This window comes from Falco punctatus, assembly GCF_963210335.1.
Source record: "Falco punctatus genome assembly, chromosome: 4".
NCBI classification, from domain to species: Eukaryota; Metazoa; Chordata; class Aves; order Falconiformes; family Falconidae; genus Falco; species Falco punctatus.
The window spans coordinates 38,098,096-38,123,063 of record NC_137583.1 but is presented as its reverse complement, the minus strand read 5'-3'; the positions used below and the strand labels follow the sequence as shown (position 1 = coordinate 38,123,063).

Here is a 24,968-nt window from a genome sequence, read left to right as displayed (position 1 = left end):
TTGGGATTTGCTCTGCTGTCCTTTTGAAGGCAGCTCAGGAGGGAGTTTGTCCAGCTCACCTCCTGCTGAAGGATCACCTTGGCCCTGCTTACCTTATATAACATTCCCTTTTCCACTTGGACAGAGGAAAGAAAAATTTTCCCACCATAAAAAAGCAGCTTACCCCTTCGTCTAACCTCTTAGGCCAAAGTCTAACTTGAATCAGTCCTGGCTTCTCTTAGAAGTTGAGAGAGGAGCAAAGGCAGGAACAGAGTTAGCCCTTGGACTCTGGTCTAGGCATGACCCAGGCGAAACGTTACCACGAGAATGAGAACCTGTCCCTGCAGTCCCACAGTAAAAAGCTGCCTGAGAACCTGACCCCGTGTCCCAAGGCGTGATGTGCGCAGGGAACAGCAGAATTCCTGCAGCTGAGGATCAGAGGATAGACAAGATGCAGTTGTCTTGTCTCATTTTAGTACTGTGAATTTGAGACTGAGAACACCCACGTGGTTTCCCTTGCTGTGCCTCCCAGCTCTCAGCCAGGGAAGGATACTTGCCCTGCCCGCAAAACAGAAAGCTGCTTTTCAAATCCTGCTCGCTCTTATGATCATGCTACTCCTCAGAGCCGCGGTGGAGAGCTACAGTTCATGGCTGACGGTCCTTCTGGCTCTGGGCAGTGAGTGAATATCATCTGCCCCAGCACCCGGCACACATGGCACATCAGTGCCAGCAAAGTTCCTCAGCCGGATGATCTCCTGCTTGTACCTGCAGTGGGGAAATGACACCGTCACTGCCCATGTAGTCACGATCCCGAGCAATCCATTTAAATGCACACTGTGCCTCGTGTTTGCTGTGTGCTAAGGACGTGTGGTGTCAGTTAATGCAGAGCAGCCAGCCCAGGCACCGAGCCATGCTGGGAAGTGAGCTCCAGCAGATATAAAACCACAGCCTCTTCCCAAGGAAGAGGTGTTTGTGGGCTCTGCCAGGTAACGATACCAGCAACAAGCCTGCGAGTCTGACCCAAGTTCACAGCTGAACTGGCCGGGGAGTTATGGCAGGCGCGGCTGGACCATTGCTCTGACAGACGTGCCCTGCTTGTTCTCACCCTTCCTTGCCCAAGCACCTCTCCTCCCTGCTTCTGGGCCTGAAGAACCAGGGAGAGAGGACCACAGATCAGGGGATGCTGGAAGGCTTTAGATTTTCAGCAACCTCTCTCTGAGCTTCCTCCAGAGGACGGGTGAGCACACAGGGAAGGAGGCGTGCGGCTGGGCAGGCCAGACACTACCCCCTGCCCTGCGGAGCAAGGGATGGTGGCAGCTGCCCGCACAGCTGGACGTGCTGTGGGACATGAGCCATGCTGGCAGCACTGTGGGAAGGCAGCAGCAAGGTTAGGTGCCGATAGCGTGGCGGGCATGACGATGTCATGGGCAATTAGCCTGGGAGATAAACTTGGAGCACAAAGCAGAGAACACATGAAGGCGATCCTACCATCTCACCTTGCAAGATGCTTATCTATGTATTCCTGTAGCTCTGACACCTGCTCTTCTGCCATAATCGCCCGAGTCAGCAGCTGGCTTCTCTTCTGCTCCAAATCCTCCTGGAGGGGCAGAGAAACACAGAGAAAACAGGGAGGTCTGCGAGAGGGGAGTGAAGTTGCTCAGTGCCCCTCTGCCAGGCGAGACTGACCACTTCCCCATCACTCAGCTCCAGCGCCACTTGGCATTAGGCTGCAGAAGCAACCAAAACCTGATGTGCTCGGGGAAAGGAGCCTGGTGATGACAGCACAGCTTTCCGCAGGCATCGCTGCCCCAGCGCATTGGCCAGGCAGACCAGGCAGCCTTTCCTGACCACAGCACAGGTCTGGGGGCCAGGGCCACCCCAGGACAGGCAGTAACCCCTGCCTGCCAAGCCACGATTTACTCCCCCAGAAGCTTTGTAGACAACTGGTGGCACAGTTGCTTGATTTGGCACTCGAACACAGCTTTCACACCTTTCTGCTGGTAGTTTATTGCAAAGGGCAGTGACCTTTCCTCTTAGATTAAAAAAACACATTTGTTTTTTGCACAGTGTTTCTAGATAGCAGACCACCAGCTTACTCAAGTTAACTGCACAGTCCCTGTGTTACCAGGAGGACCTGTGGTGCTTGACTGAGGTCACACCTGAGGTACACAGCAGAGCTCCCAGTGCAGTGCTCCAGCCTCTCGGTCACAGCATCTCCCTTCTTTTGGCCACAAAGATACACATAATTTAGGTGTTTAGTTTTACACAACCAGAGAGTGGTGGAGCACTTCCTTACATCATTGTGGACAGAGGAAGGCACGGCATGGAAGCAGGCTGTAGTAGCATATCTATAGCTTTGTCTACCACAGAAAAAGCAGGCCTCTGCTTGGTTTCCAAAGCCCTTTTACCCACGCATGGCAGTCAGTGTGGCAGGGATCCCAGCATCAACCCTTTTTCCCACTGCTGCCATCTCTGCCAGGCAGCCAACCCCACCTCAGCCAAGCCTGCTCCCAGCAAGCATCACCACGGTTTCACGGGTGCCATAGGGCAGTGTTGTGGATGGGGAGCACTGTCCTCCCTGCTCTGGGCCACTCCATACCCGAGCGCAGTGCAAATATCCTCGCACCCAGGGGGAACCAGACTGGGAAGCTGATTCAGATTCAGGCTAGACTTGAACCAGGTCAAGTACAGGCCCAGTGTGTTACACAGATGCCTAAATGCTTGTGCTGGGACATGGGAGGGAGCAACACAGTAGGAATGAGCAGCCGTAAGCACTGCTCTCCTCCTTTTAGTTGTAGGGATAGTACAGCCTTGATATATCACCGACCAAGGACTTGCTAGTGTCACTTGGTGGGCTGAGGCCAAAGCCACAGCAAGGCTCCTGTGAAAAGCTTCCCTGCTCCAGCCTGGGGCAGCCTATCAGCCCCCAGGGCAGCAGCCAGCTGGGGCAGTACTTTGACATGTGGGTAAGGGATATGCTTTTATTCAGATGGGCTGTTCCAGACCTTTACCTGGGTGGTGTGTGTGAACTCCTGGAGCTGCTTCCTGACCTCCGCCCAGCCCTCCTCATCCAGCTGCCTAGGAGAGAAAAGCAGATTTTGGTCATGGCCTGATGTTGAAATCCAGCCCTTCTTCAGGTCACACAGCTTTGTTCACAACTTGTGCCCATCCAACCATGAACCCCAGCACTCTGAACCTTTTCTCTCCCACTGCCCCAAACTGCAGGGCGTGCAGTGCTGTCCCTGTGCCCAGGCAAGGAGAGTCACAGCCCTTCTGCCAACCTGGGATTCCCCACTGTGATGGCTAGGTTTGTTCCAAGTTCACATCAACACTCATACATCAGAGGATTCCGTGCAGAAAGAGTCCTTAACCTGACACTGCGGGACTGAATTTGATGGAAACAGAGAACAATCAATGCTAAACTCTGGCGCTTTTCATGTTTCGGAGCACAAACCCGCCTGTTCTGGTCACCGAGTGTGATAGGTGAGCTGTCTGTGCAGCCCAGCCGTGGGAAAGTTCTTCCTATTCTGTCCCAGTCTGAATAAGCAAAATACAGGTCACATCTGATGCTCGAGGAATTTGGGTTGTATGAAGGGAGGAATGCATTGTGCTCAAGAGCAGCTCCGCTGTGACTGCCAGAGTTCCCTCTGGTGGCTGCAGCCTCCCAGGCAGGGCACAGGGGAAAATCATGGCCGAGATTTCATGGGAGCAAAAGTGAAGGGAACAATGAACAGCAAAGGCACGCAGCTGATAAAGATGAGAAACTGCAGGAATTACAGCTGAAGTGCTGTGGTAACACCAGGCTTCGTGTCTCTAGCTAGAGGAACAAGGTAACAGCATGGATAAACCCATCAGCACACAGAAAACATGTATTTGAAGTGTGCAGAGTCTCTTGGCAGCTAAACCCCCACACATTAACAGCAAGATGCATCACTAAAATTAAGGTTCTGATCTTTCTGCCTTGCTCCTGTGGCGAGTCTGCCAAAATTACTGCATGTATTCAAGGACTACTACTACTTTTCAGTGTGGAAAACATGGCAGAGCCTGGTTAAGGCTCAAGCTTTTCTCTGAGACACTACTCCAGAGCCCAGCAGCTCAGGCACTGAGCGACATCTCAGTGCTGGCATCCGGTTAATTAAATACCTGACATGTTTTCTAGGCTGAAAAATCCCAGCTCAGATTTCTCCTGCACTTTGTTCCACCTCTCCAAAGCTGATAGAGTTTCAACAGAATAACAGAGGTGGGGGGAAGAGACCCATCAAAAATGAGCAAATCTAGGGCACATCAGGAAGCCAGGGAGGTATCAGTACAGGGTCAGCTCAGGGTTCCAGCCCAGTGTCTGTGTTGGGAGGGAGGAGAAACAAGACCATCCCAAACTCGTGGCGTTTCACTTGCCTTTCTCAGGTTGTGATCCACCAAAGCACTCGGGCGTATGCTCAACTTTGGCTTCTAAAGAGATCAGTCAGACTAAAAACATGATTAAATCAAACATGTGCTTAAGAGCTTTCTTGGATCCAGCCCAAATGACCAACTCATTTCACCGCAGGAAATGCTGCACTGAGACGACAGCTGGCTTTTCTTCTCAGACGAGCGAGTCCCTATCAGCTCACTTTCTCCCTATTTATTACCGTCTCCAAGTAGAGCAGAAAAGACTCCTCAATCCACACAGTAAGGAGAATCCAGAATTACAAATGTCCTGAGAAACAAATAGCACTTACTGCTTGGAAGACAGCGGAAGGGCAGAGGTTTCTTTCAGTCTTTTCTGAAGGCAAATGAAGAACAGTATTCCCGTAAGCATTAAACCATTGCAATCTCACCACAGACCCTGTCCCTTTGAAGTGGCATGCCATATCCTAGTGCTCTAACAGCCACCAGTGCCTTGGTAAGGAAGCGATGTGCACTGCAATCTTAATGTTTAGGTCTCCCATCCTCTGAATTTTTAAACAAATGTGTCTCGTGCAAATCAAGAGACACATCTCTGCCCAGACAGAACCAGTGGGAGGCCATGGAGCTGACTGGCGTGTTTCTGACTGTGGTCTCCTGCTCAACTTAGCTATCCACACTGAGGCAAAGGCATTCAGGAACAGAAAGCCCCATCCTATCCTCCCTTACTCACTTCTTTTAGCAGTGAGTGCGTCCACCAGCCTGGCAGCTCTCCTATAACAACTGCTACTCCTCAGCCCTCCCAGAGCTCAGCGACCCCAACCTGTGGGGCTGCCCAGCCTCCTAGATCTAACTGTAATTCACCCCTACGTAGTAGGGTTGAAGCAATGAAAGGACTGCTTGGACATGACATCTCTTCCCAAAAATGAGAAATCGAGCAAGCACTACTGCCTGCAGCACAGCAAACCCCCAGGGAATGCCTAAGGAAGGGGCTTGAACCTGTCACTTGTGAGACTCCCACTACCAGCCCCCAGTTTCACCGCTGCGGAAAGCCAGCAGCCCAGACACCACCTTCTGCAATTCATGTAGCTGCATCTCCAGTTTTGCTTTATCCTCCCGCAGCCGGTTTAGCTCCCGGGTTGTGTTTGTCAGCAGCTCTGGGTCTGTGATGGAAAAGTGGAGCTCGGCAGGGCCACAATCCATAGCGCTGCTGCCCAAGGATTGGATCTGCTCTCGCTGGAGCCTGTAACATGCCAGAGGGGTTAGTCCATGGTTGGGTAACAACACTGAGTATTTCTGCTGCTGCTGGAGGTACCACTCGCTTGGGACCTGCTGGCTTCTGGCCCACGGAGAGCCAGTCCACCTGCAAAGGATAAGTGGGAGCACAGCAGTATGCACAATATCCCTGGGAGTGTTTCTGAGGAGAGCTTGTCCTAGAGCTATTTGTGGCTTTTATGCCAAAAGAATTTCTGCTGCTTCCCACAGCCCAAGCTGCTGAGAGCTGTGGAGCGGAGCTGAGAGCCCTGCAGGGACGGGCTGGGAGGCAGGAGTTATTTGTGGTACCTCTGCATTTCCACACCATCCAACATGGAATCAATCTCTCATTCTAAATTTCACACAGGAGAAACATACACGCAAAGCAGCCCCAGGGTGTCCAGAGCACCCTGCCGTGCAGCTGGAGACACCTTGCTCCTGGCTTGTCAACAGCAGGGAGATAAAACATGCACTCCAGATCCTCTGCTCCAGCTGGGAGCCCCATTTGCCTCCCTCTCAGCCAGGGGTCTGGGTGCTATAGGGCACTTCCACTTGGTCCTTAGCAATAGGCTGAAGAGACAGAGCCTGGCTTAGCCCTACCCGTAGGCAATCAGCAGGTTCTCATGCTTCTTGACCAAGTTCTTCATGCGTTTCTTGTAGCCACGTGCTGCTTTAGCTAGCTGCTCTTCCCGAGACTTGTAGGAAGCCCTGATATCCTTCAGCATGCTGTCCACAAAGCGTTTCATGGGAGCAAGATCAGCTGGGGCCATGCTAGGCCCCGTTATGTTGCTAGATTTGCTGTCCATGTAGTCCTTTAAACACAGAGAAAGAAATCAAGGTGATCAAATCGTTCCCTATGGCACATAAGCCATTTCCCACAGAGAGGGTCCAGGCATCTTAATGCTAACAGCACAGAGAATTCCATTTTTGAAGAGCAGGAAAGACAAATTAACTTCCGTCTTGTTTCCATCAAGATGGAGAAGGCATCTGTACTGTATCAGTGACTCACCTAGGGAAACATGACTTGGCATCAGCAGTTACCTTTTCTAGTCCTGTATTCTTTACACTGTGCCCCCCTCTCTCTGCTAGCTAGGAGGTGGTTCAACATTGCATTGTTAGAAATTAAACGATTCTTAATAGTGAAAATTCCTTTGCTTAGTCTCCTGATCCATCATCACACCATCTTCTTTGGTATTAGCCTTCTTCCAGCACAGAAGCTCTTGCCAAAACCTGCTTACTGCTACCTAGGGTGGTAGAAAGGTTTCTTCCCAGCCTCACCACTCGCTATAAGCAGGTACCCACACCTGAAACACCTGCCTTGTGCTGAGTCCTTACCACGCTCTGTGAGCCCTACTCTACACCCAAGGTGTGTGTTCTCAGAGCAAGTCCCAGGCACTGGCATTACACTGCTCTGTAGTTGACCACAGAGCTGGCAGAACTCGCTGCGAGGATGGCAGCAGAGTCATCATGGAGGCAGTGACAAAGCTGCAAGTGGCATCGCCTGGCCTGCTGGGGAAGCTGTCAGAGCAATAGAGATGAAAAGCCAACTGGAAGGCAGCCATAGTAAATAAGACTATCTTTCAATCCAAGTAATCTGACCAAGAAAAGTCCCAGCAGAAACTCAGAGACCATTTGGTGTGGCTGTACAGGAAATCTGGGTGAGGAGGGGGGCTGGCATCTCCTCCTCCGGGCCAAGCCGGGGGCACAGAGTCCCCTTCCATCTGCAAGCATGGCTCCCCAAGCCCCCCACCTGCTCTGCTCCAAACTCAGCAAGGAAGGGAAACAGCAGGAGCCTGCAAGAAGTGGGCAGCCAGCATGCAGAGACTTCCCCAGGCCAAGAGAGCCCCTGGGGCTGGGGGTACCCACCGCCACATCCTTAATGTACTGCGCGAGCCGGGAGCGATATTCCTCGTTCAACTCCTTCAGACGAAGCTGCAGCTGGGAGTTCTCTGCCTCCACCTCTTGGAGCTGGCTCTGGGAGGTGAGCAGCACCTAGGCACAGCAAACACTCACTGCTGCCCTCGTCCCCTGGGGGGACTTCATTGCCAGATATTCAGCTTCACTAGAGCTGGGAAGGTCCTGGGTTTTCACAGGAGCCTACTGGAAACGTTTATAGTCCCTATTCCCCTGCTACCTTTTGTCATCTGCAATCCCGACCCCCTTCCCTGTGATTTCACCAATGCTTTCTAAATATCGGTGAACAAAATTCCTCCCACTGCCTGTGGCAAGCAGCACCCTCCACCACCATGCATTGCCTCCCTAGAGAAGGAAACCACGCAGGGAGGAGCACCTTGGTATGACAAACTCCATGGAAAGGAAGACGTGTTGGAATACCTTGATACAAGACAGCCACCCCCTGCCAGCTCCAGGATGAGCACATGGCACCCAGGAGGAGCAGATGAGCAGGGGTAGTGCCAGAGCCTGGGTGCTGAGGGCTGGAAGGAAGCCTGTTCTTACCGCTGACTGCTCCACCAGCTTGTGCTGGGTGTCCCCAATTGCTCCCTTTGCTTCCTGCAGCTCCTTCCCCATCGTGATCCTGGACACACAGGAAGAAAGTGTATTTTAAACCCCCAAACTTCTCTGGAGGTCCAGTACAGCCAGCTTTGAGAAGAAAATCACTATGGGATGACAGAAACCTCTCGGCAGCAGCTGCTAGCCCCCAGATGTGTGCCAACCAGCAGCCATAGAGCTCTCGCAACCAAAGGTGAATGTCCTCTCCAGTCACAGGGTCTAGTTCTGCACATCCCTGCTGTGGCAGCCTTTGCTGGGACACCAACCCCAGCCCAGCCTGTTGGTGGAAGAACCACTGTGGGGGTAAGGCCTAGGGCTGGATGCATCTCTGGGCTGTCGCACATTTGCTCTGTGTGTCACAGAATGTGGATTTTCAAAGGTGCATAGGCCAGCTGAGCACCTAAATATCACCAACTTTTAAGCAGACAGCTAACAGCCTTGAAAACATCAGGTTTTGCTCCCGGGCCTCACTTTTTCCAAGGCTGAATCATCATTTCCCACCCTGTACCCCACCAAAGGCAGGCTGCCTCCTCTCCCAAGGATCAAATTCACCTGCAACAAACTCCATAAATGCCCAGCCAAACCAGAAGGACGTGCCCTCAAACACTCACATTCTGTCTTCCAGTTTCTGTTGCTGCGAATCATAGGTTTTCTTCAGTATTTCAAGCTCCACTTTTATGTGATCCTGGTTTCCAAGCAACTGAGGGACAAATGAAGAGGAAGAGGAGACAGAGGACTGAGCTAAGAGAGGGATTTGTGAACGGGGAAGAAGTGTGGAGAACCTCCAGCTGAGCACAAGTCCAGCTGAGCAGGGACACACTGGGAAAGGACAGGTTTAACTGGGAGTGACCAGTGCTCCGTAGCACACCAGAAGCTGTGTCTGATCTGGAGACAGGGCACACGGAGGTGCACACGTGTCGCTCTCCCAAAGGAAATTCTTGCACCAAAAGTCAGATTCCCAGCAGGAGCTGGTGGTGGAGCCCAAGCTGGTTTCATATGGGCTGCAGAAGGGCAGGAGGCAGGGAACATCTCTGCTCTCAGTTTTGGGTGCTTTATCAGCCCCATCTTTCCCAAGTATGGGCAAGAAGAAAAGTAAGTGTTCTCTGCACTTGTTGGCTTTTAAATTCCTGCCTCTGTTCACCCAGGGGCACTGACCGAGGGAGTCACAGCTACCCTCTCTCAGCGTTTCCTTGCACAAGCTCTGGAGATATTCTAGTCTCATTTTTCAACTGCACAGCTTAAAAATATTTTTTTAAAATAAATCAAGGAATCAGCTAATCCAAAAAATTCAAGTTAGCACCAGGAGGTGCCAGCCACAGCAGGAATAAATTCCCCCTCTGCTTCCTCAAGGATCCAGCAGCAGATCCACACACACTCACGTTTCTCTCCAGCTTTTGCCGCTCACGTTCAGAGGCAACTACATCTTCTGGCTGGTTCTAGTAAGAGACAGAAGACGATGCCTTTATATCCCTAGTCTCCAAGGAGCTGGGACAGGGCAAAGAGGTCTTTACCTTCACTTTCTGAGCAGAGAGACGATGCACCATTGCTCTCACTCTTTCCAGCTCGGCAGAGGATTCATTGGCCATGGCAGGGGAGCCATTGCTGTTAGTGCGGGGAAGATTGCTCCTGGCATTGGCCAGGTTGAGCAGCTCTAGGCTGAGCTCTTCATTCTTTATGACCTGCCAGGTCAAACAAGAAGGAAAGAGATTCTGAAATCCTGCCTCTCCAGCTCCGCACACTGCCTGTTCAGTGCATAGCCGCTGCTCTTGGTGTGTACACAAGGCAGGCGGCTCACATCCCCTTCTGAAATCAGGTTTTATTTTTAGTTCTCTCTCCTATGTCCAAAGATATCAGTGATTTTCTCATTCTCATGGAAATGCAGGGTATCATCGCTAGGCATCAGGCCCTCTGCCCATCTCCCTCTCACATTCAGATACCAACCCCAGTGCCAGCCCAGCTCTGGGCACAGCTGTGCCACCACCTCTCGGTCCTGACCTCCAGCTTCCCTCCTCACCCTAACCCTGTGCCATCCACACAGTTTCCCAACACTTCAGGCATCTCTTTCCCCATACAATGGCTTTGAACAGTGCTGGACTCCATGATGTAAGAGAAGGGCCAAATCTCCATCCATCTCAACTGACGCCACCCAGCTAATTCCAGTTTTGTTTGAATGCATCCCTACAGCAGCAGCCAGCCCACAGCACCGTGTAGGCAGTGAGATTCAAAGCGATGCTGGTGTGAAGTGACACATTTCCAAAAGATAAAGAGGATCTGAATGAGAAAGGCTCTGTTACAGGTGATCTGGAAGGAACACTGGGGGAATTCATGTCTCACGGGAGGGTTTCTATGTAGATAACAAAGCTTTGATGGGGTTTATGACTGGGGACAAGCTTGAGTAATTGTTACCATGGCAGTGAATCGGGAGGATGGGAGGCAGAGGTCATCTGAGTCATCCGTGGAGAGAATAGTTTATCAAAAGATAGCACAGGGTGGGCTGAGGGAGAGAGGAGAGGAGAAAAGAGGCTGACAAAGAGGTGAGATATACAGCTGTGAAAACTGACAGCTACGCAGAGACAGGCTGCTTGTTCTCCAACCGAAAACGACCCATCTGCAGCTGTCAGCCCTGACAATTTGATCAGAGGGGGTCACACAAATGCAGAAGTACCAGCTTAGTGAAAGAAAGAGGCAGTCTCAGGTTTGCGATGGGCTTTGCTGCCTCCCCTGTGCTCCCAAGCCTGGCCTGGCTCCAGGGAAAACCCCAGTGTGGAACCGGTTCGAAGCCATTTGGGTTCCCTCCGACAGCCTCACTTTGTACCGCCACAGACGGCGTAAGCCTGCCAAACAAAAGAGGAGGAGGAAACAGGGAATCGAGAAAAGGTCAGAGTCATGAAAAGGAAGAATTTACAGTGAGTTAGAAAACAGGCACAAAGTGCCTGACTGGCATCTTCTGGAAGGCACTTCCCCAGGGACAGGCAAGGCCAGCTCTGCTGCGCTCCTTCGCCTGGGACAGACACAGGGCGATGTGTGAATCGAGCCGTACAATGGGGGCCGCGACAATTCAGAGGCTCTAACTGTTCCCGTACAAGGGACCATGAATGAGCTCGCTGAGCTGCTTCTGCGCCAAGCAGCCATGACAACATATTGGCAAGGTCACAAGTAGCACTTGTAATTGGGAATGTGTAAAAGGTTCATTGTCTCCCCAGAAGAGTGCCGGGGAAGGGGAGGGGGCAGAACCGCAGGCTGCTTTTCCCATTTCCTTTGGGAAAGTCCACACTGGGAAAATAATGAGCAAGAGGCCCATGCTGCGACAAGTCCCAGCCTGCCAAGTTGGAGCCTCTTTCACTTCAGGCAGGGATATTTGGTAGTAGGAGCCAAGAAACTGGGGTAAACCCCTCAGCCTACCAATTACAACCAAGGAGTTCACCTTTGGCTTCTGGACCCTGCTCCAGCACTTCTTCAGGATGCTATCTGGGCACATAACTGTGCTTTCACTCTCTGAAACATCCCAAGATTCATGTGAAAACAGCGTGTTATTACTGCTAACCTGCTAAGCCCATCATTTAGAGATGTCAGTCACCTGAAAATCCGATTTTTGACAAACATATTGCACCCCCTTGGGGACAAGAAGCAACCAAGGCTGCTGAATGCTGAGCTATTCCTCCATGAGCCTGGCAGTACCGTGTCTCAGCAGCATGCTGCCTTGCTGGCAGTCAGTGCATGCACTCTGCCTTGTGGTGCAGCAGGACAACAGGGCAGGTTCACACCCCTGGAAGCAGCTGAGCTTGCAACCTCCCAAGAAATTTCCATTTCTCAGCTTACAGGAGACAAACGATAGCTTCACAAGAGTCACTAACTCACTTATTTGCAATGGGATGATCACGATCTTGTATTCTCCTCTACCAGAGCCCTGCAGATCAATGCTCACCATAAAGACAGATCGGACATTTCCAAAACCAGCATTCTTGGTCCCAGCCCCACATCTTCCCATCGCAACTCTACAGGGCCAGCATGGTAAACCAGGTCATTTGGCTGAACCAGCTAAACTATCTGCCGGGGGAGGGAGGCAGGAAGGTGTCAGTCATTCAACCCAATTCAAAAAGAAGGGGACGCAAGCAGGGGGAGAGGGAGGGAAGAGAGGAAGGTCTATTGAATAGCTATTCTGGCCAAAGAAATGCACAAATCTGGGTCCAAAAGACTTTAGTTAATAATTGCTAAGCTAACAGTTGCCAGGAAATTGACTATATTTTAAGGTACAATCAGAAACTTGCTTACATTCAGTGTTTTCATAAACTTGCCAACCTCAAAAACTTCCAGGCCTGTTCCCGCCACCAGAGGAAATGAGAGTGACTACAATCAGTTCACGTGTAGCCTGCGCAAGCCATGCAGAAAAAAGGGAAACAATGTGTGCTGGCAGTCAAGAGGGACCTGCAATGTGCACTCAGCCCAGCCCCGCAGTGACCTCCTGGTTACTGCTAGTGACGGGGACCTGGGATGGTGTGAAAAGAGAAGGACTTTGACAGTGGGGTGCCCAGAAGAGCACATGGGTCAGTGTGGGCTCAGCACTGTCCCTGTTGAGCAGAGCAGGTTCTGCAAGCCCTGCTAAGAAGGTGACCAAGTTACATGAAATTCCAGGGCCCTGCAAACAAAACTGTGCCCAAGCTGCACTGTCTCACAGCTGACAAACCTTACTGGACCTGAGCTGAGAAGTGGATACACAACCCAAAGACATCCAAGCTGTCTGAAGATGAGGTAATTGTGAGATGGAGTAGAGAACACCGGAACAAACACTGCAGCCTTTCTCACCTCCTGGTCCAGCTCTTTGCCAAGAGCCAGGTAATTGCTTTTCAAAATGATGTACTCATCTCTCAGCTCCTTCCAACTGGTCTCCAGAACATACAGGCGTTCCTGTAAGGCATTTCGCTCCCCAGTGACTTTCTTACTGCAGAGCTCCAGCTCCAGCACACGATTCTCCAGGGACAGGATCTATAGAGGGGAGGCAGCAGAATTAGGCTGTAGCAAGAGACCAGCAGCAATCACAGGGCATTTATTTGGCCAGGCAGGTTCTGGCATGATGTGATTTAAAGAGAGGTGAGTTTCATGGTATCTAGGGCATTGCTGGGGGAGTCCATTGCTCTAGCTAAAGCCAGAAGAATGTGCCAAGCAAAGTGAAGATGGATGCATAACAAACTGTGATTGCAGATAAAGGTATTGGCAGAGCTGAAACCAGCTACTTCAAACTTTTGGATACCATATTTTTCAGTTCAAAGTTCTCTGTCTCATACTGCTCCTTCATTTTGTTTGTCTCAATCTGGAGATCAATGAGGTCTTTGGAAATCTAGGAGAGAGAAAGAACACTATAAAGGCCATGGACTGATTCTGAGGCCAACATACTCTTTCAACAGGTCACACCAGGGAATTTGAGCACACACACACACCCACCCCGCCCCCGAAAGAGGCATTTCCCACTGGATTTTTCACTGCAGATCTACCAGCCTCATACAGCTTCACAGCTCAGTTCTCTCCAACTCCCAAAGTATTTGTTTTACCTTCAGTTTTTCCTCTTCACTGAAGACCATCCTGGCTGACAAATCTGTTTCGGAGCCAGCCAGCTTTTCCATCTCCTTCTGCAGGTCTTTGAGCTGGTACAGCCCCCCATTCCTGTGCTGCAGCTGCGCCTAGTGACACACAACAGCTCCAACAGCTGTTGCCAGCCTGCAGAGCCCTCCTCTCCCCCATGATACTCTCCCACCACAGTGCTGGTGGAAGAACACAGCATATCCAGCTTTTCAGAGCTTGAACAGATTGTAGATGGGATTTTCAGCTGCCATTTTCCTCCTGCAATTAGGATTTCATTTGCAGGGTGCTCATTCCATAACCCAGGAAGGGGTTGCAGACCTTCATATTTATATTTCCATTAGCAAGATACTGCACATGCTCTGTCAGCATACTTACGTTCTCATTCTCTGCAACACTTCCAAAATCCATGTGCTCAGAGGCCAGGATCTTTGCACAGTATCAGGCAGGTAGCAATTGAAGAGCAAAGGAAGGATCTAAGGATCTCTGTGGCAGCAACTTTTCCCTTGAGGTCCAGCACAAGTGATGTTGCTATCAACTTTGGTTACCAGAGGGTGTGGCATCCACTTTAACTTTAAGGTGGAGCAAATTACTACAGCCACTCCAGCAGCTGTGAGAGGAAAAGAAATTACACTTATCAGGAGGTTTTCATATTCCTAAGACCACACACAGCAGATACTGAAACAAGAAGCTTAGCCGACACCCCCAGTGAAGCAATATCGCCAGCTAGGAAATTGCATTCCATTTACATTATGGACCATCCCCAAAACCCAGCTGTAGGGATGGCCTCAATCTCCATTGCAAGGCTCTTTAGAGAATTTAAGATCTGATTGGCCCATTAATTACTCCATTAATCCAACATTCTGCTCCAAGACTATCCAGTAGCATCTAATATCAACTTGCTTCCAAGCAATCCTCTCTCAATCTCTACAGTCCTTTTATCTTCTGTGTCAATAAGCCATCCAAAGGGTACCATGATCTGTGAGCTCTGACCAAGCTACAGCTGGTGACAGGGAAGACTTTCCCCAATTTATCACTTTGCATTAGAGATGACATGTGGAAAAATGCAAGTTTCAAAGCAAAGCATGCACTGAAACAAACTCTGGTTACCTCAGTCTGTGCTAAATCTGAATTGTGCGGGTCTACGCACTGCTGCTGACTCCAAACTGTGACCATCCAGGTCTGAACAGAACAACTCCCAAGTGTGTGCAAAGCCAAAAGTACTTGAACAGAGTCTCCACCTAAGAGTGAGGGTAACAGAGAGCCTAAGGCATGGTGGATAATGCTGGAAAACCCCGGTGAACAGCATACCTGGGGTAAAATGAATGCCAGTTCTTAATCTCCTTATTTTGGGCTTATTATGACTGCTATTTCTGTGAAGTGGGTGAGTGTAGGTAAGTATCTGCCTCTTACAGAAGAAAAGCTTTGACAATATAACGTTCAAAAAAGACCATAGCTCTGAAAAACTCCTTAGTATCTGTCAAAGAGGATGAAAGAGGGAGAGGGGATATGCTGCATCCTGGTAGAAGCTCCATGCGCAGCAGTTTACCAGCTCCTCACCACTGGCACCTGGTCCAGGCTGTAGCCCCTCAACATGAATTGCATGAATGGACATGGAAGTGAGACCCAGGGGCTGAGCTCTTTTGAGGCTGGGGGAAGGAGATGCTAATGAAACACGCAATTATGTCTTATTTTTCTGCAAAAGAACTTAACAGACCTGAAGTAATTTTATTAAGGTAATGAAAATGCTGATGAGAATTCACAGTCTCTTCACACCCACTGCCGAGCAGAAAGCCAAATTCACACACCGCCCACAGCGCTGGGAGGGGCTCAGAAGTCTCTGGAGGGTGCTCCAGCACATGGAGGAGCTGAGCCGCGGCTCTGCTCCCCCAGGCATACGGCATCTCCTGCTGGCTCTCAGCCCTGCATGGGCTCCCCAAGGACAAGCACTGCCAGCCCGTGGCAGCCCAGGGACACTGGCAGGCTGGCTCACAGCGTTGTCCCAGACAGCTCTGGCAGTGGCATGCCCAGACCCCGAGACACCCGATTCAGGAGGGCAAACAGCACACCCCATCCTGCCAGCAAAGCTGGGTGCTCCCTGAGCCACAGGGGTGCCCGTTCCACCTAGCAGACAGCAATATAAAACTAATTAACATGCACAGTATTATTTATGCTCCTGCAGTACCTGGAAGACCCAGACAAAACCACTTTTGTGGCAGGTGCCATACCAGCCCTAGAAATGACACTGACCACTTTTCCCATGGTTTGGAAACACGAAGCAAATTTTGTCCAGACCAATACCACAGACAGCAATAACGGGCAGAGGAATTAAGTTTTCAGGTATCATTGCAACAGAGGAAGAGAAAGGAGGTTTTAGGGCATCATTGCAGCCCAAAATCTCCATGGCCACTCCAGAGTAAAACCAAAGAGTACATGGTTTGTTAACCTCAGTATGAGCTGAAATGCCAACTCTTTAACAGAGTTCTTTTTCACTCTCCTTAGCAAGGATGCTTTTAACACAGCTGACGTGGTGGCTGGATTGCCAGCGAGCTCTGAGGCATGAAATTCTCACCTGGGAAGATGTGAAAACACTCCCCAAATCCACGGCAGCTCAAGAAGAAACCGGTTGAAGAGCCCAAGCACTCAGCCCACCAGACCGATGCCTGCTGGTTGCTCTCCCCTCCTCTCCGGCAGCAGCCAGACTCGAGCCTCGGTAGGGGCAGGGGCACCGGGCCCCAGCCCCAGGCGGAGGCATCGCTGCTGCCCTCACACCTCCCCAGCCGCTCCCGCCGGGCCCGGCACCGGGCTACCGCAGGGGCGGGCTCCACCTGGCTTCCAGCGCCAGCAAAGCCAACGCGCACCCACCCCCGCGTGCGGCCCGGGCCACCGGCGGGGCCACCCTGCGGCGGGGCTGCTCGGGGCGGTGGGGCAGGCCTCGCTGGGTCCACACGCCCGGCTGGGCCCACCTACCCCGGAGCCTGCCCTGCGGGGCCGCAGCGGCCGCTGCCAGAGCCGGAGCCGGAGCCCCGTGGCTAGAGGCCGCTGGGGCGAGGCCGGGCAAAGCGGGGGCAGTGAGGCCTGCTCGGCCGGTGCGGCGGGCCGGGCCTAACCGGGTACGGCCGCGTCGCGTTCCCGTGGCAACGGGTGCGGGAGCTTCCGGGGGCGGGCGCCGTGGCGGCGGCGCCCCCTGGCGGCGGGAGGCCGCTGGGGCAGGTGGCCCTGCGCACCGACGGGCTGCAACGGGGGGGCTGCAGGCGGAGCGCCCCCAGCCCCGCTCGGTAGAAGGGGCCCTGGCAGCCCCCCGGCGCGGCCGTGGTCCCCTCCGGAGCTGCTCTGACGGGCTGGGGCTGCCCCGGGGGCTTTTTGCTGCCCCACTCTCCCTGCCGCGTCCTCCCAGGTTCCCCGGGCAGGGCCCCCCCAGCCCCCGGCAGGTCCCCGGGGCAGCAAAGGGTCCCCGTGGGGTGGCTCTGGGCACCCTCCACCCTGCGATGTGGGGGGGGCAAGGGCAGGGATGCTGCAGGCTGGGCCCCGTGCCTGGGGGCAGAAACCCTCCTGGGGAGGCCAAAGGGGGGCATCCCCATGGCAAGGTGAGGATCCCCACTGGCTTGTGCTGGGACCCTAGAGCTGGATGTGTGCTCCAGAGATGTCTTATTAGAGTCAAGGGACAGAATCATCTCCCTTGACCTGCTGAACGTGCTGCTTGTGACGCAGCCCAGGAGATGATGGGTTTGCTGGCTGCAGGTGCTCCTTGCCAGCTCATATCCCATTTGTCACCCTCCTCAGCATCTCCAGGTACTTCCCCACAGGGCTGAGAAAGCAGCTGCTATGGAGCTGGGACGGGGGGAACCCATCAGTTGGAAGCCCATGTTCAGGTCTGGGGAGCTTACATGGGATGTGGAAAATTCCCGTGCCCCCTTCCTACCCACCCTGGCACAGCGGCACTGTCATCAAAAGCAGTTAAGCAAGGTGGCTGCCTCACACCCCTCTGTTCACCCCTGAAATCCAGCTTCCTTCTGCATGATGGCCACCACTGGGACAGGGTCTTCTGCTGTTCCCTGTCCCCATGTGCCTCCAACCCCCTGCTCCCAAGGACTCCATTTCCCCCCAGAACTCAGGGTTTGGGAAGTCTGTGTCTCCAGTGATGGCCCTGGGCACCCTGAGTCATGGCATAGGGACATCCTCGCCTCCCCTGGTCCAACCAGCCCAACCAGGCTGGTGCTGGTGACGCTGTTTCACATGGCCACATGGGCCACTGGTGTGGTAATTAGCATCCCCAAGAGCCACTAGGTGGTAATTAGCATCCCCAAGAGCCACTGGCACATCTACTGACTTTCCCAGCTCTCTGCACGAGCTGAGCCTGCTGCAGCTGCGGCAGGGCACGAGCCAACACTTGGAAATGCCAATGGGGACCTTTGCCACTACTACCAGGTCCCCATCTCCAGCAACATGGGACTTTTTGAGTGAAAAATGATGCAGTGCAATAGGTGGGGTCCAGGGTGACCAGTAACAAATCCCATCTCTGCCAGGAGGGCCCCTCCAGGAGGGAGCTTGGTCCCTGCAGGTATCCCCAAGAGAGTGGCACAAGCTCTGGGATGCTGGTGTCACCCATCCTGGCTCTCTTGGGCAGCAGCATCAGGGATTGCATGTTTTGGGTTTGGGATGAGGAGCAGAAGCACTGGTTGCCTTGGCCAACTCCAGATGGGGACAATATTTGGCAAGATTTGCTAAAAATACTTCCTGACTCAGCTGTGACACCACCACCCATGTCACATCCCTGGTCCCCCCCAGGGCTCAAGCCAGCTCAGTGATGTCCCTGCTGGTACTCAGAGCTGGCCCTGGGCCACTCGTCCTGGGTAGGTGGGGATGGACCAGGGGGCTCCCGGGGTCCCACATGCCTCCCCAGCTTGGCCACCAGGACCAGTCTCTCCCCAGTTCAGCCAGCCTGAGTGGCTGGGGACAGAACAGGGAGCCAGGAACAGCTGGTGGCATTTACCCACACAAAGGGATGGGGAGGAGGGACCTGCAGGCACAGGAGGGCTGCTGGGGAAGGTAATGATTCCTTAGAGTTTAAATAGGTTTAAAAGCTATATTTTCTTCTTTTCTTTTCTTTTTTTTTTTTTTTTATGATTTTGCTGCTTTTCCTAATACTATTACAGCCTTCTCCATGGCAACCAGGTGGGGTGACTCAGACTTTGGTCCCGGCTGGGAAGATTAGTTGCCAGAGCTGAAATGATGGGGGGAACAGCTGACGAGGTCCGTGCTGGCTGGGGCCACAGTGGGATGAGGACATCTATGGTGGGGACCCAAAAGAGGTCCCCATGGTGGCCAAGGTGCCGTGGTACACCAGGCAGGCACAAGGTCCTGGTGCCAAGGACAGGCTGGAGGGACCAACAGTGCCATGGGGTCCAAGCATCCCCTGCCACAGGCAGTGGGACACATCTGGAGGAGTTGCCCACAAGGAAGTTGAAAAGTGGAGACGGGTCCAGCTCCTCTCTGTGCCACAGCCCCACTGGGAAGGGATTTGCTTATTTATCCTCTTTTATTTTCCCTTCGCAGCTCGTTTGGTATTTTCCCTGAAAGGGGGCTGTTGCAGGCAGGGATAAACCCACTCCCAGCCACAGGTAGGGCTTGTTAAAACTTCCTGAAGAGGTTTTGTGGGTTTTGGCTGGATGGCCCATGCTGGTTCAGCTCTTTTTAGCTTCCAGATTGATTATACCTTGTGTCAATATGTGCTTAGTGCCTATTAGTGGGTGCATGTATCTCCATCTCTCATTTCTCCCTTCTGATCTATAATTTCCAAGAAGAGAGGATTAAAATAGAGGGGGAGGAGTGAACTGCTCAGGGCCAAAAAGAAAGGGAGAAAACAGTGCTTGTTGGAAAATTGGATTGTAGGGCTGGAGGCTGGCCATCTCTCCCCAACACCTCTTCCCATGGGTACAGTCCTGCTTTGGCTGGTGAGAGGGTTGCTTAAAGCTGCCTGAATTAAGTGGCGAAGAGCTGAGATGTGCCCTGTGGAGTTGGGGGAGATGTCAGGCTCCCACGGGGGTGGGCAAGGTGGAAGCACTGTGGGGATGCCCATGGCCTGGGACTGGTGTCCATCCCTGCTGCAACTCCACCTCCATGGATCAGCGTGGGGGGAACCAGGGCGGGGAAGAGCGGCACTGGTGGGAGACACCCATTCCTGGAGGTATGGATGTGGATGCGGCCAGCCTCGTCCCAGTGCATCTTCAAGGAGGAATGGGGCTACCAAGACTTCGGGAAGGTTAGCCATGGCTTTTCCACGTGGCAGCTGCTGGCCCATAGGGCTTCTCTTACTAGGGCAGAAGTGGCTTTTTATTTATTTATTTTTGTCTTTCCTGGAAACTGGTGAAAGATTCTGCAGAAGCTGTGTTGGACGCTGGTGGGGAAATGACCTGGGACACAGAACGAGGTCACCAGTGTCCCCAGGGTGGTTTTGACGAACTGCCAGGTGGAGCATGTGCTCCACCAGCCCCAGAGCATCATCCACCATCATCCCACCCTATGCAGGAGGATGAGAGGAGGAGCTGAGATCCAGGGGACCCTCACAGCTGTCACCTCACCAATAGTACATAAACTTTGCTCTCTGCCTCCCCTTTGGCTCAAAAGCACCGAGCTGAGCTGCGTGTAGTGCTCCCAGCGCTGTCTCCACCCACGAGGCAAGATATGCCCACAGGAGGGGTCTGCCGGTTCACCCCAAGGCTTCTCGTGCCACATGGAGAAGAGCTTTTTCCCATTTTCCTACTCATTTCCCACTTGCATCACCGTAAAGCCTTGTGTGTTTCAGCCTGTCTCCCGGTAAGGGTAATCGCCACACCTCTAACCCCCTGTGCAATATAGACGCTGCAAGCGCCAGCGTGTGTTTTTTGGGTCCCGATGCAGCGTGAGGACCTGCTACCAGGGCTCACCCCAGGGCATCCCCGTCAGGCACCAGGGGAAGGGTCAGTCCTGCCGCTCAGGACCCTCCAGGAGCCCAGGGCACAGTTGTGGGGCATCCTGTGAGGCTGCTTCATCCATCCCTCTGCACTCACTGCCCACACAACACCCATCCCCTGGCAGGACCACCCTTCCCCAGGACCCCCAGCCCCACCACAGCCTGTCCTCCTGGGCATCCCCCCGAGCTGCCATAAAGGCAGCTGGAGGCCAGGGGGGGAAGCAAGGAGCCCATCCTGGGGTGCCCACCCCAGCCGCGCTGTCCCAGGGGCTCAGCCCACGTCCCGCCCCAGCAGCAGTGGGGTTAAGCCTGGCCGGGCGGGCGGCTGGACGGGCGTCAAGGTGGTTGCTCCATCCATCCCTGCGCAGAGGGGCCGGAGAGCGGCGAGGGAGCGCTGCCCTGCCTGCCACCATGAGCACAGGCAAAGGTAAGGCAGGGGCTCGGTGTGGGGACACACGCTAAAACTCTGCTGGGGATTCACACTCGAGTCACCCTTAGTTTTTCTCCCCGATTCCTTGCTAATAAGATATTTGGGGAGCCCCCAGGCTGCCTGGGGTGCTTGCAGAGCCCAGACCTGGACGGGGGCTGCAGGGATGACCACCAACGACTCGGTTCTGAGGAAAAGCAAGTTACCGGGGGGTGGGTGGGGTGGGGGGTGGGGGGTGGGGTGGGCAGCTGGGGGAGGAGGAGAAGGGCCTGGGGGCCTTTCCCCGTGAAAGGGAGAAGCTGCTGCTGCCATATAAAGAGAGGAGTTTTGGGGGTCCATGCACCCGAGGGGTCTGAGCTGTGTGTGGCAGCAGCGGGGGACAGCACCACACCCTCTCCCAAGGGCAGATCCAGCCCCCAAAACCTCCTGCAGCTGCCCAGTGTGTGCAGTGGGCTGGGACTGACCCCTCCACACCCCCCCCCCAGCACAGGCACCCAGCAGGGGGTGTCCCAGGGGAGTTCCCTAGAGCAGCCATGTCCCACACTGAAAGCATCCCCCTTCCTCTGCACCCCACAGCCGGTATCACCCTCCTGCTCCCCTTGGCCCTGCTGCTGGCCACTGCTTCCCAGCCCCCCGAGGGGGACACCCCAAAGGACCAGGGGGACACGGACCCCCCGCGCTGCCCCAGCCCTTGTACCTGCAGCTTGGACGACTACAGTGAGGAGCTTAATGTCTTCTGCAGCACCCGCAACCTGACGCACCTGCCCGAGGACGTGCCCCACAACGCCAAAGCCCTTTGGCTGGATGGCAATAATTTCACCCTGCTGCCGGCCGCTGCCTTTAGGAACCTCTCAGCCCTGGACTTTCTGGACCTGCAGAGCAGCCAGCTGGCCGCCGTGGAGCAGCACGCTTTCCACGGGCTGCGGAGCCTCTACCACCTCCACCTCGAACGCAACCGCCTCAAGCACTTGGCTCCCCACACCTTCCTGCACACCCAGAACCTTGTCTCCCTCAGCCTCAACAACAACTACTTCAGTAAGGTGGAGGAAGGGCTGTTTGCTGGGCTCTCCAACCTCTGGTATCTGAACCTGGGCTGGAACTCGCTTGTGGTCCTGCCTGACAAAGTCTTCCATGATTTGCCCAACTTGAGGGAGCTGATCCTGGCTGGGAACAAGCTCCCCTATCTCCAGCACCAGCTCTTCTGCAGCCTTACTGAGCTGAAAGAGCTGGACCTGAGTGGGAACGCGCTCAAGGGCATCAAGATCAATACCTTTGTCAAGCTGCAGAAGCTGCAGAAGCTGTACCTGAACCACAACCAGATCAATGCCATCGCTCCCCGTGCCTTCATGGGCATGAAGTCTCTCCGGTGGCTGGATCTCTCCCACAACCGACTCGTCTTGCTATTTGAGGACACGTTTCTGGGCCTCCTAAGCCTGCACGTCCTACGCTTGTCCACCAACTCCATCACCAGCCTGAGGCCCAGGACTTTCAAAGACCTCCAGTTCCTGGAGGAGCTGCAGCTAGGGCACAACAGGATCCGGAGTGTGATGGAAAGGACCTTTGACGGGCTGGGCCAGCTGGAGGTCCTCAGCCTCAACAACAACCAGCTACAAGACATCAGGGTTGGGGCATTCCTGGGGCTGTACAATGTGGCAGTGATGCACTTGTCCGCGAACTGCATCAAGGTCCTGCCCGACCACGTCTTCAAGGGGGTCACCAAGCTGCACAGCCTCCACCTGGAGCACAGCTGCCTTGGCAAGATCCGGGCAAATACCTTCTCCAGCCTCTCCAGCCTGCGGCGGCTCTTCTTGCAGCACAATGCCATCTCAGTCATCGAAGACCAAAGCTTCAGTGAACTGCATGAGCTTCTGGAGCTTGACCTGAAGCACAACAGGCTGAGCCACCTCTCACCCCAGCTCTTTGTGGGTCTGAGCAACCTGGAGTACCTCTTCCTCTCCTCCAACCAGCTCCTGGAGATCTCCCAGAACACCTTCAGCCCGCTTCAGAGACTCTTCTGGCTCGACCTCTCCCATAACCAGCTGGAGACACTGGACAACACTGTCATCTCCCCCCTGGCCAACCTGCGATACCTCAGCCTGAGGAATAACTCACTGGAGACCTTCTCGGTGGACTTTCTGTGCGCCTCCTTTGCCCTGGAGCAGCTGTGGCTGGGGGGCAACAATTGGCATTGCAACTGCTCCCTGAAGGGCTTGCGGGACTTCTCCCTGCAGCACCCTGTGGTGGTCCCCCGCTTCGTGCAGTCTGTGGCCGAGGGGGACGATGCCCACGTCCCCATCTACACCTACAACAACCTCACCTGCCTCCATCCCCCAGCTGTGGCGGGCCTGGACCTCCGCGACACCACGGAGGACAGCTTTGCTCACTGCTGAGGTGCGCTGGCCCCCACCAGGGCACATGCCGCTCCCCAGCCACGGACCCTCGCCTGCCACCTCCCTGGCCTGTCCCAGGCTCCCTGGGGCAGCAGCAGGAACTCTGGCTCTGTGGCCACCCTAGATCAGCCCAGTTTTGCCACCACCTCCAGCTGCCCATCTTGGTGCTGCCACAGCAAGGAGAACCATGCCTGGGTGATGTTGGATGGGCACCAGCTCCCCAGGCTTCAAACTGAGTTACTTCAGTCCTAGAGTATTTAAATAGCAGCCCCTGGGTCGGCGCGGTTGCTCCCAGCTCCCATTGGGAACATGAGTACCTCTGAGCCTCTGGGATGGGGGAAAGCTGCACCACCAGCCTGGAGCCCTCCCCACGGTGAGGGGCATCCTTGCTGGGGCCAGGACTCCTCAATGGGACAAAGCAAAGTGTCCTCCTGCCACTGAGCAGCTGAAAAACCCTAAAAGCCCCCCCCCCGAGCTCACCAATATGTTTAGGGAAGGGGGCAGATGACTTGCTTTAATCTTGCACTAGCAGGTGTAGGCAGGGTGCAGAAAGCCACACACGTCACTTACCTGATAAATCGTAGCAGACAAATAAACCTTTGGAGCTATTGCAACCCATCTTGTAAGTATGTTTTTTCCAAAGCATGTGCCGCACCCAGCCGGGGTTTCTTATCTGAGCCCCTCGGGGCTTGCAGACACAGGGTGAGGAGCACAGGCTCCCCAGGGTGCTGGAGAAGTTTGCAGTAAGATTTCTGCAAGCCCCAGGCGGGTGGCATGTGCCCAGGGAGGGAGCGAGAGGTGCCCAGCCATCCTGCAGAAGCAACAGCCCAGTCAGGCTCCGGTGTCGCTGCCCAGCTCTCCAAATCCCAGATAAGTGACCAAAGGTCAGACAAAATTTTCCAGGAAAGTTGCATGTGGGAAACCTGGTCAGGTGTGAGTCCTTGCTGTGGACACAACAGGAGCAGAGATGGATGCTCCTCCTGCTCTCCTCCAAGTAATGGCTGCCAGCTCTAATCCAGTTTGTTTAGTGGAAATCTGCAATTTTCCCCTACCCCATCTCCCCAAAACAGCACTGGTAGGGCAAGTCCAAGCGTGGAGAGGGCACACAGGCGGGAGGGGCTCAGAGTCCAGGAGGCTGGGAGATAAGATGCAAGGACACCACCTTCATTTGCTTCCCCAGCTTAACTCAAGCCTGAAAGAGCAGGGCAGGTCCCATGGGAGCAGCAGCTCTGGGGTCAGGGAAAGAGGTCCAGGGGAACAGGACACTCAGAGCAATGATGCAGGAACCACCCAGGGACGCAGAGGAGCCCCGCGTGTGGCGGGGATGTGGAGAACAGCCACAGCAGAGCATCCTGCAAAGGACTGCCAGGGCCAGCTTTCAGCAAGACAAGGGACGGGCTGGATGTTGAAGCTGGTACGGAAGGAGGAAAGATTTAGCCGCACCCCAGCAAGGAAACCAGGTAAAAGCAGGGAACAGATGTATGTGAAGTACTCAAAA

At 54.0% G+C, this 24,968-nt stretch overlaps 2 protein-coding genes across 7 annotated transcripts; one reads left to right on the top strand and one right to left on the bottom strand.

Moving 5' to 3' along the window:
* Positions 1-73: 73 nt before the first annotated feature.
* Positions 74-24,899, bottom strand: CCDC78 (coiled-coil domain containing 78). 6 transcript variants are annotated; one of them, XM_080387397.1, is made up of 16 exons: positions 24,041-24,899; positions 14,080-14,311; positions 13,674-13,802; positions 13,376-13,462; positions 12,931-13,110; positions 9,639-9,806; positions 9,507-9,563; positions 8,739-8,827; positions 8,074-8,152; positions 7,483-7,608; positions 6,217-6,428; positions 5,434-5,605; positions 4,698-4,741; positions 2,991-3,057; positions 1,476-1,576; positions 74-744 (listed from the first exon to the last, which is right to left on the bottom strand). In XM_080387397.1, the coding sequence occupies exons 2-16, from the start codon at positions 14,110-14,112 to the stop codon at positions 618-620; spliced, it is 1,671 nt and encodes a 556-aa protein (XP_080243523.1). In that variant the 5' UTR covers positions 14,113-14,311; positions 24,041-24,899; the 3' UTR covers positions 74-617. The 6 variants fall into 6 exon arrangements, with proteins under 6 accessions (XP_080243523.1, XP_080243522.1, XP_080243524.1 ...); XM_080387396.1 differs by lacking the exon at positions 24,041-24,899 and adding an exon at positions 14,703-17,056 and having other exon boundaries at positions 14,080-14,620; XM_080387398.1 differs by lacking the exon at positions 24,041-24,899 and adding an exon at positions 14,812-17,056.
* On the top strand, positions 17,064-24,047 carry IGFALS (insulin like growth factor binding protein acid labile subunit). Its single transcript, XM_080387382.1, has one exon. It carries the CDS (start codon positions 21,614-21,616, stop codon positions 23,468-23,470), a length of 1,857 nt encoding a protein of 618 aa, XP_080243508.1. The 5' UTR covers positions 17,064-21,613; the 3' UTR covers positions 23,471-24,047.
* Positions 24,900-24,968: the final 69 nt, after the last annotated feature.

Coding starts and splice junctions, on each gene's coding strand:
- CCDC78 (XM_080387397.1), bottom strand. CDS start 14,112: ATGGATTTTGGAAGTGTTGCAGAGAATGAGAAC. Junction 13,463..13,673: donor GTGAAGAGGAAAAACTGAAG/GTAAAACAAATA, acceptor TCTCTCTCCTAG/ATTTCCAAAGACCTCATTGA. Junction 3,058..4,697: donor CTTCCGCTGTCTTCCAAGCA/GTAAGTGCTATT, acceptor TTTCTCTCCTAG/GCAGCTGGATGAGGAGGGCT.
- IGFALS (XM_080387382.1), top strand. CDS start 21,614: ATGTCCCACACTGAAAGCATCCCCCTTCCTCTGCACCCCACAGCCGGT.